At 47.4% G+C, this 12,620-nt stretch overlaps 1 protein-coding gene across 3 annotated transcripts in view; it reads left to right on the forward strand.

The window, feature by feature from the left end:
• Positions 1 to 12,620, forward strand: part of DYNC2H1 (dynein cytoplasmic 2 heavy chain 1) — a 341,058-nt gene that overhangs the window by 177,768 nt on the left and 150,670 nt on the right. For all 3 annotated transcript variants that reach the window (XM_030333927.1, XM_030333929.1, XM_030333928.1), the window contains exons 76-77: positions 7,983 to 8,143; positions 10,685 to 10,810. In XM_030333927.1, coding sequence (XP_030189787.1) covers positions 7,983 to 8,143; positions 10,685 to 10,810 — 287 coding nt within the window. The remainder of the gene's footprint in view (positions 1 to 7,982; positions 8,144 to 10,684; positions 10,811 to 12,620) is intronic.

Raw genomic sequence — 12,620 nt, forward strand, 5'->3', positions numbered from 1 at the left:
GTGTTCCAGTCCCGCGAGCCTAACATGACTTAGCGACGTCGTCTTCGGGAGCTGGGGGCAGTACACCAGGTTTTGCACGCTTGTCACTGGCAAGTTCCCGTGCCGGCGACCGTCGTCTTGTCCCTGAGGACTGACGCGGGGCTTGCGCACTCGGGCAGCGGTCACTGGCGACACCGAGAGCCGCTGTGTGACTGAGAGCAGACACGGTTACATGCCGGGAGGTGACCGAGTCGTCAGCGCTGCGGGCGGACTCCGTCTCCAAGGACAGGGGTGCGGGGGAGTCGGGTGTGCACGGGGAGTCGGGTGTGCACGGGGAGGTGTGGCCGTGTGTCCCGGGTGGGCGGTGCTTCCCGTATTTACTTCTTGCGGGGACACCCGCGTGCTGCAGGAGCCCCGCCCCTGCGGTGACCCGCCTCCACTCATGATCGAGGACCTGCGAGGACAGCCTCGAGCCTCTTCTTGGGGGATGTGCCGGCACAGGCTGTCTATGCCCCCTGCCCCGCCCCCTCCGCCAGCACGTGTACGTGTACGTGAGCTTGCGCACGCGGCGTGAGGCCCTCCCCCCCCCCCCCCAGCGGACGGGTCACGTGGCAGGCTGCGGGCGGGAACACGGAGTCGAGAGGGTGCGTGCTGGGCCTCGCGTCCCTTCGGCGCGGACGGCGCGTGGAGCGCTCGCCTCCTGCGCTGCGGTCGCTGCGCTCTGGCAGGATGCTCGGCCCCGTGACTTCTGGTTGTGAGCGACACACGCCGGTCCCAGGCGCATGGCAGTGAGGAAGGGGGACCCGCGGCGGGGGAAGGGCAGGACTCTCCCTTCTCCGCTTCTGTCTGTCTCCTCCTGTATCTGCCCGTCCCTGTGCCCCGCGCAGCTTGTGGAGCCCCGTTCGTCCCTGCCTGTGTGTTCCGTGCACGGGGCCGGGCCTCCTGGCCTCCATCTGAAATGTCCCGCCGTGCCCCCCTCAGAGTCCCGGGGATGCCTCCCCGAAAGAAGTCCTGGCGGGGGGGGGGGTTGTCCAGCGGGCAGTAGGCGCCCGTCAGGTGGTGTGGCCGATGCTCCTAGCTGGGGACTTTGCTCGCCGACGCACGGATGTGAACAGGACAGCTAGACAGTGACTCCTGCACCGGTTACAGACGCGTGACGTTGGCTCTGGAAAACGACGTGTTGGAACGAAGGTGTGAGCGTCCCGGTGCGAAGTACCCGCTCGCTTCCTGTTGTAACCGAGGCCCTTAGCCGTGGCCCGCGGCAGACGCTCCGGAGGGAACGGCCTCACGGCAGGTGCCAGCGGACGGACCAGCCTCGCGGCGGCAGGTTTGACAAACCAGCAGGTTTTCTGGGCTCCATCTCTCAGGTTTGCCGTGAATTAACTCCTTTGGTGTCATCGCTGCCAACCGAGTGCAGAGGCTCAACACCTCTCCCCTCAGCTCCCGTCGTCGCTGTGGCCGTGCCGTCAGAACATACACAGAGCGCGGTCACTGCTCACCCCTCTGCGGCCGTCTACCCGCTTTAAGTCACTGTCACGTGAGCAGGGCTGCTGTTTTCGAGGCTGCTTTTCTGCCCATGCCCAGTTTATTCTCAGCGTGGCAGCAAGAGCGCCTAGATGGCATGGGTCCTCAGTCCATCGCCCCCTGGTGAGTCGCTCCTTTCCTGAGTCCTCCCAATGTTCTCCTACCACTCCCACCCTCGTTCAGCCCCTTCCAGCCGTGTCCGCCGTCCGTTTTCCTGTTCGGCAGCCCCCAGTGCGTTTCTGCAGTCTCAGGGCCTTTGCATTTGCTGTTCCTTCTTCCAAGGGAGCTCTCCCCCTCCCCCGGCGTCTTCCCCACTTCTCTGCTCAAATGGCATTTTTCCAGCAAAGATTTCCCTCAGGGCTCCGTCTAAAATCCCGTATTCACACTCTTCTATCTTGTTTTCTCCGTAACTGTTAGTACTCTCTGACATTCTGTTATTAATGTGTTTATTAATTGTTCTCCAACTAGAGTAGAAGCCACGTGAGGGCACACATTTATTTTATGGTTGTGTTCCTCTGCCTTAAACAGCTTCTGAGCACAGAGGCTATAAATATATGTTCCATCAGTGGCTCTCTTCTTACTCAGGTCTCCCTACTTTAGCTCTTGCTTCCTTTCCAGTCCATTCTTTTCATAAAGCTGTGTAACCTTTAAAAAGTTCAAACCAAATTATCTCTCTTTTTGCATAAAATCTCCAAAATCTTCTCAAAACACTTAGAATAAAATCCAGCTTCCTTGCATAAGCTTATAAGACTCCGCTTCTCTGACCTCATCTTACATTGTTCATGCTTCCCCCTTTGCCTAAGTGGGCAGGATAGTCTCAGGACCTTTGCACCGTCTGTTTGCGGCATTTTCTCCTTTTTTTTTTTTTTTTTATTCTTAATCCTTTCTTGGAGACTTTATTTAATACAGGGATATCTTCCAATGTCCTGAATAATAGTTCCGAGTTCTCCAGTAGTAAAGATTACTATTCTCTTGTATACCTTTTAAGAAAAAATGTTATTTTTTAAAAATTCTGTTACGGTTTACATATAGTGTTCCAGGGGTACAATTTGGTGATGCAGCACTTTCATATATCACTTCTTGTGATGAGCTCCAGGCATTGGATGGATGCACCATTTTTTTTTTTTTTTTTTTCTTTTTAAATGCATGGCTTCTTTGTGTCATTCAGATGTTAACTTACAATATTGCCTTTCCAGAGAGGTCTCTCTGGGCCATCTGATCGGTACCAACACATCAGCCTGTTTTAATTCTCTTTGTGGGACTCAACACTATCTAATATATTTCTGGCTTATCTATACATTTATTGTATGTTTCTATAACTTGATGTGAGTTTAAGTAAAACGAGGCACTTTTCGGAGCAGTTGGTAAGAGTCCGTTCTTTTCTCCGTCCCCCAGTCCTTGTACCGCGTCACAGCAGATCTTTCCTGCTGACCTTGTAGTGTGACCTCGTGCCCACTCTTTGGAACACTTCGTGGCGGTGCTATTTCACCTTCAGGTTAAATGGTATTTAAGGCTTAACAGCATTAACTAAAAACCTCCTGGTGTTCACATATTCGAATGCTTTGTAAGTTTAATATACTTCTAAAAACCATATTCTGCCTATTTTTAAGCAAAAGTTATATAAACTGGTATATGGGTAGATGACTTTGTATTTGGTCAAGTGGTTTTATTAATAGAGTTTTCATATAAAATTGGAGTTTTTATTGTATGAATAAGTTTTAAAAATTCAAATTGCTAGAGAATGACAAGCACTTATCTTTCTAATGAAATTCTAAAGATTTGATTTCAAATGTAATTTTTCAAGCATCATTCATACAGAAAGATTTTTATTAAGTTTAAGCAATCCTTTTTATAATGTATAAACTTTAAAGCAGTAACTTAAACAGTTGTGTTTTAAGTGGTGTCCATTTCGGTGTAGTAGAGCCGTCCCAGAAGCTTAGGCGCATCACTAGAGTCCTCCAAGCTCACGTGTACCAGCCACATCTGTTACTTTTTCACGATAGCAGTCACCACATGCACATACTCCGACTTGAGTTATGCTGGTCACGTTCGGCTTTGAGTAGCTGCTCTGAGCAGGGTTTGTGCTGCATGGTGAGGCTGGTAGGAGGCGCGTTTGCGGAGGGCGCCGCGGCCGCAGGAAGACTCTCCAGGGGACAGTCTCCGAGCCTCGCAGCCCTCCGCTCCCCAGCCCCTTCCCTTAGTCGTGCCTGTGTCCCGTCCAGGGGGACCTTGCTTCCACGGCTCCATCTGTCTCATGAAGCTGTGTGGGACAGCAAGGGGAAGGACAGAAGAACATGCATATTCATCTTCTGTTGCCTCTGTAACACATTGCCACCAATTAGCAGCTTAGAACAACGTCCATGTAGTATCTCCCGGCTCTAGAGGGGAGGTCAGTAGCCCGGTGGCTGGCCTGGGTTCTCCGCTGCAGATCCCACGGGGCTAAGTGCAGGCGTTGGCCGCTCTGCTCTTACGGGGAGGCTCACTGAATTGCACGATTCAGCCGCGTGCCCTTGCAGGATTGAGGTCGGCATTTCCTCTCTGTCCCTGGAGTCCGCCTCCAGGTTAGAGGCCCTTCCTCCACGTCACAGCCAGCAGTGGCCGACTGATGCTTCCTCAGGCTCCCCATATGTCCCTCTGCTCTCTCCTCCGCCTCATCCTCCCTGCCTCTCTCTGTGGCGTCTCCTTGACTTTGCAGGCTTTTCAGGGTCCTAGTGATTCATTGGCCCGCTGGGATAATTGAGGTTAATGCTCTTGTAATATCCCTAACCAAAATTCCACCTGCGGAGTGCCTTCCCAGCAGTGCCTAGGTGAGTGTTTGCACAACCAAGGACAGGAATCTTGAAACAGTTAGGGTTGGGATTCGGCCTCCACAAAACGTGTGGCTTTTTGTTTCTAGGTTCGAGGATTAGTCCGTTTCTAAAGAGCATCTTACGTTAGATAGTGGTTGTCGGTTTTCTTTCTCTTTGCTGACGTTTGTGATATGTTTTATCTCTAATGAGGAAGTGGGATTTTGTACACTAGAAGCTTGTCGGTCTCTTTGTTGGGGAGGATGAGGTGAGGGAGCAAGAATGAGTCTGTTACCCTTACCTCCTATAATAGTTTGATGTTAATTTGCTGCTTTTTTTACTCAGGTACTCAAAAAGTACAGAATTGATATTCTTTCCTTTTTAAACTGCAAATTATTTCTTTTTTATTATTTCAGTATTTTATCTGAGTAAAATAGAATGCAATAAAGGTTTATTTCTTTGACTCATTTTTGTTCTTTTTTTACTTTTAAAAGAAATGACACGGTTTAAAGATGAATGGTCAAAATTTTAAATTCCAGTGATTTTTTTTTAAAAAATCTTATTTTATTAGAGAGAGAGAGAGAGGGAACAGGGGAGGGGCAGAGGGAGAGAGAATCGTAAGCAGGTCTATGCTTGTCAGCACAGAGCCTGACCCAGGGCTCGATCCCACGACCCGGCATCATAACCTGAGCAGCAAAAGCAAGAATCACACACTTAACTGACTGAACCACCCAGGCCCACGATCCCAGTGATATGTAAGTAGTTCTGTACTGTGATAATTCACAATGCAGTGAACATCTTTGACTCTTCAGTTTCATGGAATAGTTCTGGATGATTCACACTAACAGTCTTAATGATAGAATGAGTTGAAGTTACTTGGGCTAGTAAAACCAATGATAATATATGAACATTAGTTCACTTAAAATGCAGTAGGGTTATTACATTGGAGTTTTGTGGGCAGAAGAGCTAATATGAAATTCAAAGTAGCATGAACATGACTTGTGTCATAAATGGTCTATTTTTCAGGATTTTTTCTCTAATCCAGAATGTTCCAATAGTTTGAAATACTGTGTAAAATGAGCTAATGAACATATATTTTTCTGTGGAATTTTAACTTTAGAAGGAATATTTGAATTTATGTTAGAGTGTGCATGTAAAATGGTGAGCACAAGACATGACTCCTGTCCTCATCGAGTAAATGGTCTGTTAAGACATGATGTGGCAGTCTGCATTTAAATTTTTTTAATTTTTAAATTTATTTTTGAGAGAGAGTGCGTGAGCCGGGGAGGGGCAGAGAGAGGGGGACAGAGGATCCAATGCTGGCTCCAGGCTCTGCATGGAGAGCGTTGAGCCCCACGCGGGGCTCAAATTCACAAATTGCAAGATCATGACCTGAGCTGAAAGTTGTACGTTTAACCACCTGAGCCATCCAGGCGCCCCTGTATTTTAAATTTTGAGAGTTCTATATTGGCATATAATTTCCAAAAGAACACGTTTCAGTCAGTAGTTATTTTGTAGGGAAATATATGTATCCTGACATTTTTATCACATGATACATGTAAATAGAGCTCCGTGAGGAGATGGGGAAGAATGGAAAACAGGAAACGCTTGTTACTAGTCATTGTTAATGCAGTTCTTTCTATTCTGTTCGAGCACGTAAGTGTGTATATTACAGTGTGGACTGTTGTCTGTTGAGTAATCTGCTTTTCAGGAAAGTACTTCTAAATGCACCGTTTCTGTAACTTCAGCCTTCCTGTATGGCTCTCAGACTCCTCAGTGTGTTGCCCTCTTGCCACTAATATCAACAGCCTGGATGAAATCCTCTGTGCCTGCTTCTGCACTCACATCCTGGATTATTTCTTAAATTATTGTAATTTAAATTCCTGAGTCAAAGGCCAGGCCCATTTCTAAGACTTAGGATATATTTCACAATATCAGGTAGTGCATTTATTTGGCCTAGAATGTTTATTGCATTTAGGAATAAATGTGTTCAGTAAATGAAAACATTTCTAGTTACACGGTCGCAAGTCCATAAGAATTCCTTTTGATCGGGTCTTAAAACAGGGTGATTGTTAGCCATGTCGACTTAGTTAAAATTAAAATTCATACAGCATGCTACAGACGCAGTTCAACTTTCAGAGGCTATTGGGGCAAATTCCTGGAGATTAGGGATATTTCTGCTCTTGACATTTCTTATCATTCTTTCCTCTCGTGAGGAGTGGAGGGCATGGGCCACACGTGAAATGTGTCTTTTCAGCCTGGTTATCCAGAAGGGCCTTTTTAATGTTCATTCTTGAGAGAGGCAGTGCGAGTGTGGGAGGGGCACAGAGAGGGACAGAGGATCCGAAGCAGGCTCCCTCCTAAAACACAGAGCCCAACGTGGGACTTGAACTCAGGAGCTGTGAGATCACGACCCGAGCCAAAGTGGCACGCTTAAGTGACCAAGCCGCTCAGGCGCCCCTGAATCTATATTCTGAAGTGCTTGCTACAGAAAGTTTTAAGAGTGTCCTTTTCCGGTGATTTTAGAATTTCTAGGGTGCAGTGTCGAAGACGCAGGAACGCCCCTGCTGCCTCTGTAGGCGTTCTGTTAGGTTCTGCTGATCCTGGTTTCGACTCCTGTGTCCAGTCCGTTTTGTTTCGTTTTGTTTTTTGTTTTTTGTTTTGTTTAGCTCAGTGCATACAAGTATGAACGGGTACTAATTGAAGTGGGCCTTCTTTAGCTTGGCTTTTATTCAATACGTTAGTCATGGAAACATTTAAATTTTAGTTAAGGAGGTTTCAACATAATAGCAAAATTACAGTTTCTTGTCTGTATAGGACTTGAATTTGTGAAAAGCTTCAGAGTCAGAGGACGCACAGGTGAACTATGTTGAATACAGTCAGCAGCAGCTGGGTGGCCTTTGGCAAATTCAGTTTCTTTGATTATCAGTTTTCTTATATGTAAAATAAATATCTGGCATAGTGCCTAGCATAGAGTAGGTGATGAATATGTGGAATCTTTTTTATTATCGTATCCTGTTTTGCTCCCAAATGGCCTATGGATTGTTTTATGCTTTTTTTTTTTTTTTTTTTTTACAACCAAGGACACTGGGCACAGAGTATTTTAGTGATTTGTACAGGGTCAATGGCTAAACTGAGAGCTTACGTATTCTGTCTCCAAACTTATATTCTTTTCCTTCTGTACCACTTTTTTTTTTTTCTCATAACGCGTGGGCGTAAGACATAGCCCTCGTGTATCATGACAGTGAAATCGTTCACTAGGTCATGCGGAAATCTGATTTCCAGTGCACAGCACAGAGCAGGCACCCGGTTATCATAGAAATGAGTGAATAGTGGTAGAGACGGATGGTTGGGTTCAGTCTTCTCTTGTAGGCAGAAAGTTACCTATTGAGGCCACAACCCTGATGGTGTGTTTCTTCCTGTGCTGGATGAGGCAGTCAGAGTGCCTGCCTGGTGGTGGTGCAGTGAGTCGCTGATATCCCAAGTGTAGAGCATTCAGAGAAATGTCCGGCACCTCCGGCATCCGACAGATGTGAGTTATTGCTGGTGAGTGAGGGATCTCGCAGTGAGAAAACTGTACGGGATTAAGTCAGCCGGTTCTTCTCTGTATTACATCCTGCAATTAGATTTAACAGACTTTTGTCTGAATCAGGTTGCTACAAAGTTTTCACGTCTCTAATCTGTATCTTCCAGGACTGAAAGAGCTGTCCCCGCTCCCTCTAAATCTCAAACGCCTCTACAAAGAGACACTGGAGATTGAGCCCGTCTTGATAATCATCTCCCCGGGTGCAGATCCTTCCCAGGAGCTGCAGGAGCTGGCTAACGCTGAGCGTGGAGGAGAGTGCTACCACCAGGTGAGCAGAGAGACCTGCTGCTTCGGCCCAGCTTTGGTCTCCCTGCCATGGTCCATCCTGTTGGTCCATCCTGTTGGCCCCCCCACAGTGCCCACGTCCTGGTCCCCAGGCTCCCCCCAGAGGGAGTTCTGCCATGTACTTCAGTGTCTGCATGCCCTGCTAGGCAGCCGGGGAGGGGGAGTGGAGGCAGGGGCAGGGGGAGGGGGCAGTGATGGAGCGGTGGGGGTCAGCCCAGGAGGCGGAGTCGGGGGGTGGGGGGGCTGGTGATGGAGCCGTGGGGGGCAGCCCAGGAGGTGGAGTGGAGACGGGGGTAGTGGGGCCAGTGATGGAGGGGTGGGCTCAAGGAGGAGGTGTGGCAGGCTTCCAGGAGCTGGGAAAGTGCCCTAGGGATTCTCTCCCAGAGCCTCCAGGAAGAGCGCAGCCTTGTGATACTACCTTTATATTAAAGCCAGATCCCTAGTGTTAGATCAGAAATCTGATCAGGCATGTTCCTGGTTTTACCGTACTAAGTGGTGATAATTTGTCGTAACGGTAATAGGAAGCTAAAATAATTGCTAACCTTTTGAGAATAATTTTACTTGGATGCTTTTACAGTAAATCACAGCAATATTTACCTGCAGAAGCTGAACTATATAAATTGTTGAGTAAAACTTGTGTAATATAGCACATTTTCTCGAGGTAAATCTAGGGGCTTAGTTTGTTCAGATTCAGTCTGCATGCAGGTCTGAAAATGTATTCGTTTACCGTCGGTTTTGACAACTGAATAAATAAACTGCTTTTATTGGGAAAATTATAATGATTACAAAGCAGACACTTGAGAACGACCAAAACTGGAGAAGTAGAAATATTGTGGGGACCCAGACACAAGGCAGCCAGAGGGTAGGGCCTGGGCCCATGGGCAGGTGCCTCTCCAGCTCCTGGGCATGGGGTTTCACCCTGCTCCTGCTGTGATAAGGACACATCCCTCCTCAGTCCCTGCCCTGTCTGTCGGGCGGACGGCCTGGCCATGGATTCTACTGTCAGCAATGCTTTTACCAGAAGCACAAAGCTGTTTGCAGCCGCAGTAGTTTTGACTGTTGAAACGTCCTCCACAGTTGTTGGAATGTAGGAAAGCCTTTAAATACGGATGTAATTCTGTTATTTTAAAGTTTTGTTGCTTTGTTGACTATATATGCTAAGTTAATTTTTAATAAATTTAAGAAGCAGTGGTGTAGATTTTTGAGGGGATGAGTGGCTAACCGTCTTCTCAAAACATTCCTGATGTGGTTTTTACAAAATATTTTAAAATTTTTGTAGTAAATGTTTTCTTCTGAGGTTTTATGACTCTTCAAGATTTTTTTCACATGATTGAGGCTTCCTGGAGAATCCTAAGTTGTCTATTTTTATTTTTTTTATGTTTATTTTTGAGAGAGAGAGAGAGTGAGCGAGCAAGCATGAGCAGAGGGAGGGGCAGAGAGAGAGGGAGACACAGAATCCAAAGCAAGTTCCAGGCTCTGAGCTGTCAGCACAAAGCCCGACATGGGGTTCGAACCCAGGAATCATGAGATCATGACCTGAGGCGAAGTCTGATGCTCACCTGAGCGAGCCACCCTGGCGCCCTTGAGTTGTCTGTTATTATCTATAATTTCTGTTCAGCAAATTGGTTTTTTTCTGTTTTTTGTCTTTTGTGGGGTTTTTTTTTTTTTTTTTTTTTTGCATTTTAACAATGGAAGATTAATAGGTGCATCAAAACAGTTTAAGCACTGTTTGTTTTTAATAAATAGAAAAGTATTAGAAATCTTCTGTTAAGGAAGGACAAAAATAAGACAGCTGTTGGAAATGGCAACACAGTGGTATTTCTTACTAAAAATTTAGAACCCTCGGGGCGCCTGGGTGGCTCAGTCAGTTAAGCATCTGACTCTTGGTTTCTGCTTAGGTCATGATCTCACGGTTCATGGGATTGAGCCCCATGTTGGGATCTGCACTGACAGTGCGGAGCCTGCCTGGGATTCTCTCTCTCTCTGTCTCTGCTCGTTTTCTCTCTTTCAAAATAAACAAACATTAAAAATTTAGAACCCTCATCAAAATAACTGAGTTGGTTCAGTATGTAAAGTAGGATAATTTGAATCTGTTGTGTCTCAGATCTGTTTTTTGTATTATATTTTTAATTTTCTTTCTTTCTTAATTTCTTATTTACTTACTTACTTATTTACTTACTTACTTATTTATCCTGAGAACCCAGAAAAGGAACCTAAGCAAGGCATTCCTAGTTCCTCTCAAGCAGGATGGCCACTGGGCCACAGGCCTCCCGCTCTCCGGGTCTGCTAGCAGAGCAAGGCCTTTGGGCTTCGTGGCAGGAGGATGGACGGGGCAGTGGAAGCTTGACTCCCTCACAGGTCAAGGTCACGACTGGACTGCGTGTGCAGCTAGTCTCAGGCGGGGCCCGCCCTCAGTCCTCATCGGCCTAGAATAACAGTAATTAGTGGTCCGTCAGCACGGTCCCCATGTGCTAGGCACTGGAGTGGGTGTTTACTACAGCAAGTCTTGTGTTTTGTCTTGCAGGTTGCTATGGGTCAGGGTCAAGCCGATTTAGCGATTCAGATGCTGAAAGAATGTGCCCGCAGTGGGGACTGGCTGTGTTTGAAGAACTTACATCTTGTGGTGTCTTGGCTGCCAGTTCTGGAAAAGGTAGATTCAGATGAGTGTGGTGTAAATAGTACAGAACGTAGTCAATTGGGTGATCTCCAAAGAGTGTCACGCGTTATGTAATGTTTTTTTAAGTTAGCATTTAACGAGAAATCGTTTAAAACCTGTTAATCAGTTAATCATTTAATATGTACATTTGTACAAATGAAGGTGGGGGCCTTTTTATTAGGATGTGTACAAAAGTCTCTATTTTGAAAGCGTTTAAGGGGAACCAAGAAATTATTCATCAGGATCGAAGGGAGGCTTAGGGAGCTTTTCCCAGAACTAAAGAAGGTAGCTGCTTTAAAGGGTTCGAGGAGGCCTTTTCAAACCATTGCTTTCTCCTGATGCTCTTGGTCTGCAGTGTCTGTGTGGGGCGAGAGGATGGAGAGGAGTCGGGGGGATAACAGGACTTCCCTGGGAGGCTAGGATGGAAACCGAAGCAGTCACTTGACTGAATTCACACAGACCCAGAGCAAAGCTAGCCTCTAGACAGAGCAAATTGCTGGCCACGTTTTAAATGCGAACCCTAACTTAAGTCTGTTCCTTAAAAAAGATGATTGTGGCCTCGGATAGTTAGAGATGACTCCTAAGACAAGATGTTGCTTGAAAGTTGCACGTGATTTAGCTAAGTGTAGGGGCAGAAAGAAAGAAAGAAAGAAAGAAAGAAGAAAGAAAGAAAGAAAGAAAAAAGAAGGAGAGGAAAGAAGGAAGGAGGGAGGGAAGAAAGGAAGGAGAGAGGGAGGGGAGGAAGAAAGGAAGGAGAGAGGGAGGGGAGGAAGAAAGGGGGGAGGAGAGGAAGGAAGGAGGGAGAGAAGGAAGGAAGGAGGGAGAGAAGGAAGGAAGGAGGGAGGAAAGGAAGGGAGGAAGGAAGGAAGGGGGGAGGAAGGGAGGAAGGAGGGAGGGAAGGGGGAAGGGAGGAAGGAGGGAGGGAAGGGGGAAGGGAGGAAGGAGGGAGGGAAGGGAGGATGGAAGGAAGGGAGGAGGAAGGGAAGGAAGGGAGGAGGGAGGGAGGGAAGGGAGGAAGGAGGGAGGGAAGGAAGGGAGGAAGGAGGGAAGTAAGGGAGGAAGGAGGGAAGGAAGGAAGGAAGGGAGGAAGGAGGGAAGGAAGGGAAGAAGGAGGGAAGGAAGGGGAAGGAAGGAGGAAGGAAGGAAGGAAGGGAGGAAGGAGGGAAGGAAGGGAAGGAAGGGAGGAAGGAAGGAGGAAAGGGAGGGAAGGAAGGGAGGAAGGAAGGAGGAAAGGGAGGGAAGGAAGGGAGGAAGGAAGGAGGGAGGGAAGGAAGGGAGGAGGAAGGGAAGGAAGGGAGGAGGAAGGGAGGGAAGGAAGGGAGGAAGGAGGGAGGGAGGGGAGGAAGGAGGGAAGGAAGGGAGGAAGGAAAGAGGGAGGGAAGGGGGGAGGGAAGGCAGGCAAGCAGGTGAGGATAGCCTGGTTAATTCCAGCAGCACAAATAGAGACCTGGTGGGGGAGATGAACAGGCCTAGTACAAAGAATAAAGATGACCTTGAAAGTGCTGGGAGGGCTGGGCGTGGCAGAGTGGGGCTGGGTTGTGGAATACCCTGAGAACCATGCAGAAGAATTTGGAAATTTTTTTCTTAGGATGAAGTCAAAGGAGGTCTTAAGCAGGAGGGTGAGTTAATTAGTTTAATTGATCTGGCAGACGTATAATTGAGAATAGAATAGATTGACAGAGGCCCTTACCTAATTGTAATGTGTCGAAAAATTGTGTGGTCCTAGTACATGGCACCTGTAGCACCTTTCACAACATATAGGCGATCACATCTTTGAATGAGTTCATGACTCAGTGAGTTAATT

Source organism: Lynx canadensis, chromosome D1 (assembly GCF_007474595.2).
Source record: "Lynx canadensis isolate LIC74 chromosome D1, mLynCan4.pri.v2, whole genome shotgun sequence".
Classification (NCBI taxonomy): Eukaryota; Metazoa; Chordata; class Mammalia; order Carnivora; family Felidae; genus Lynx; species Lynx canadensis.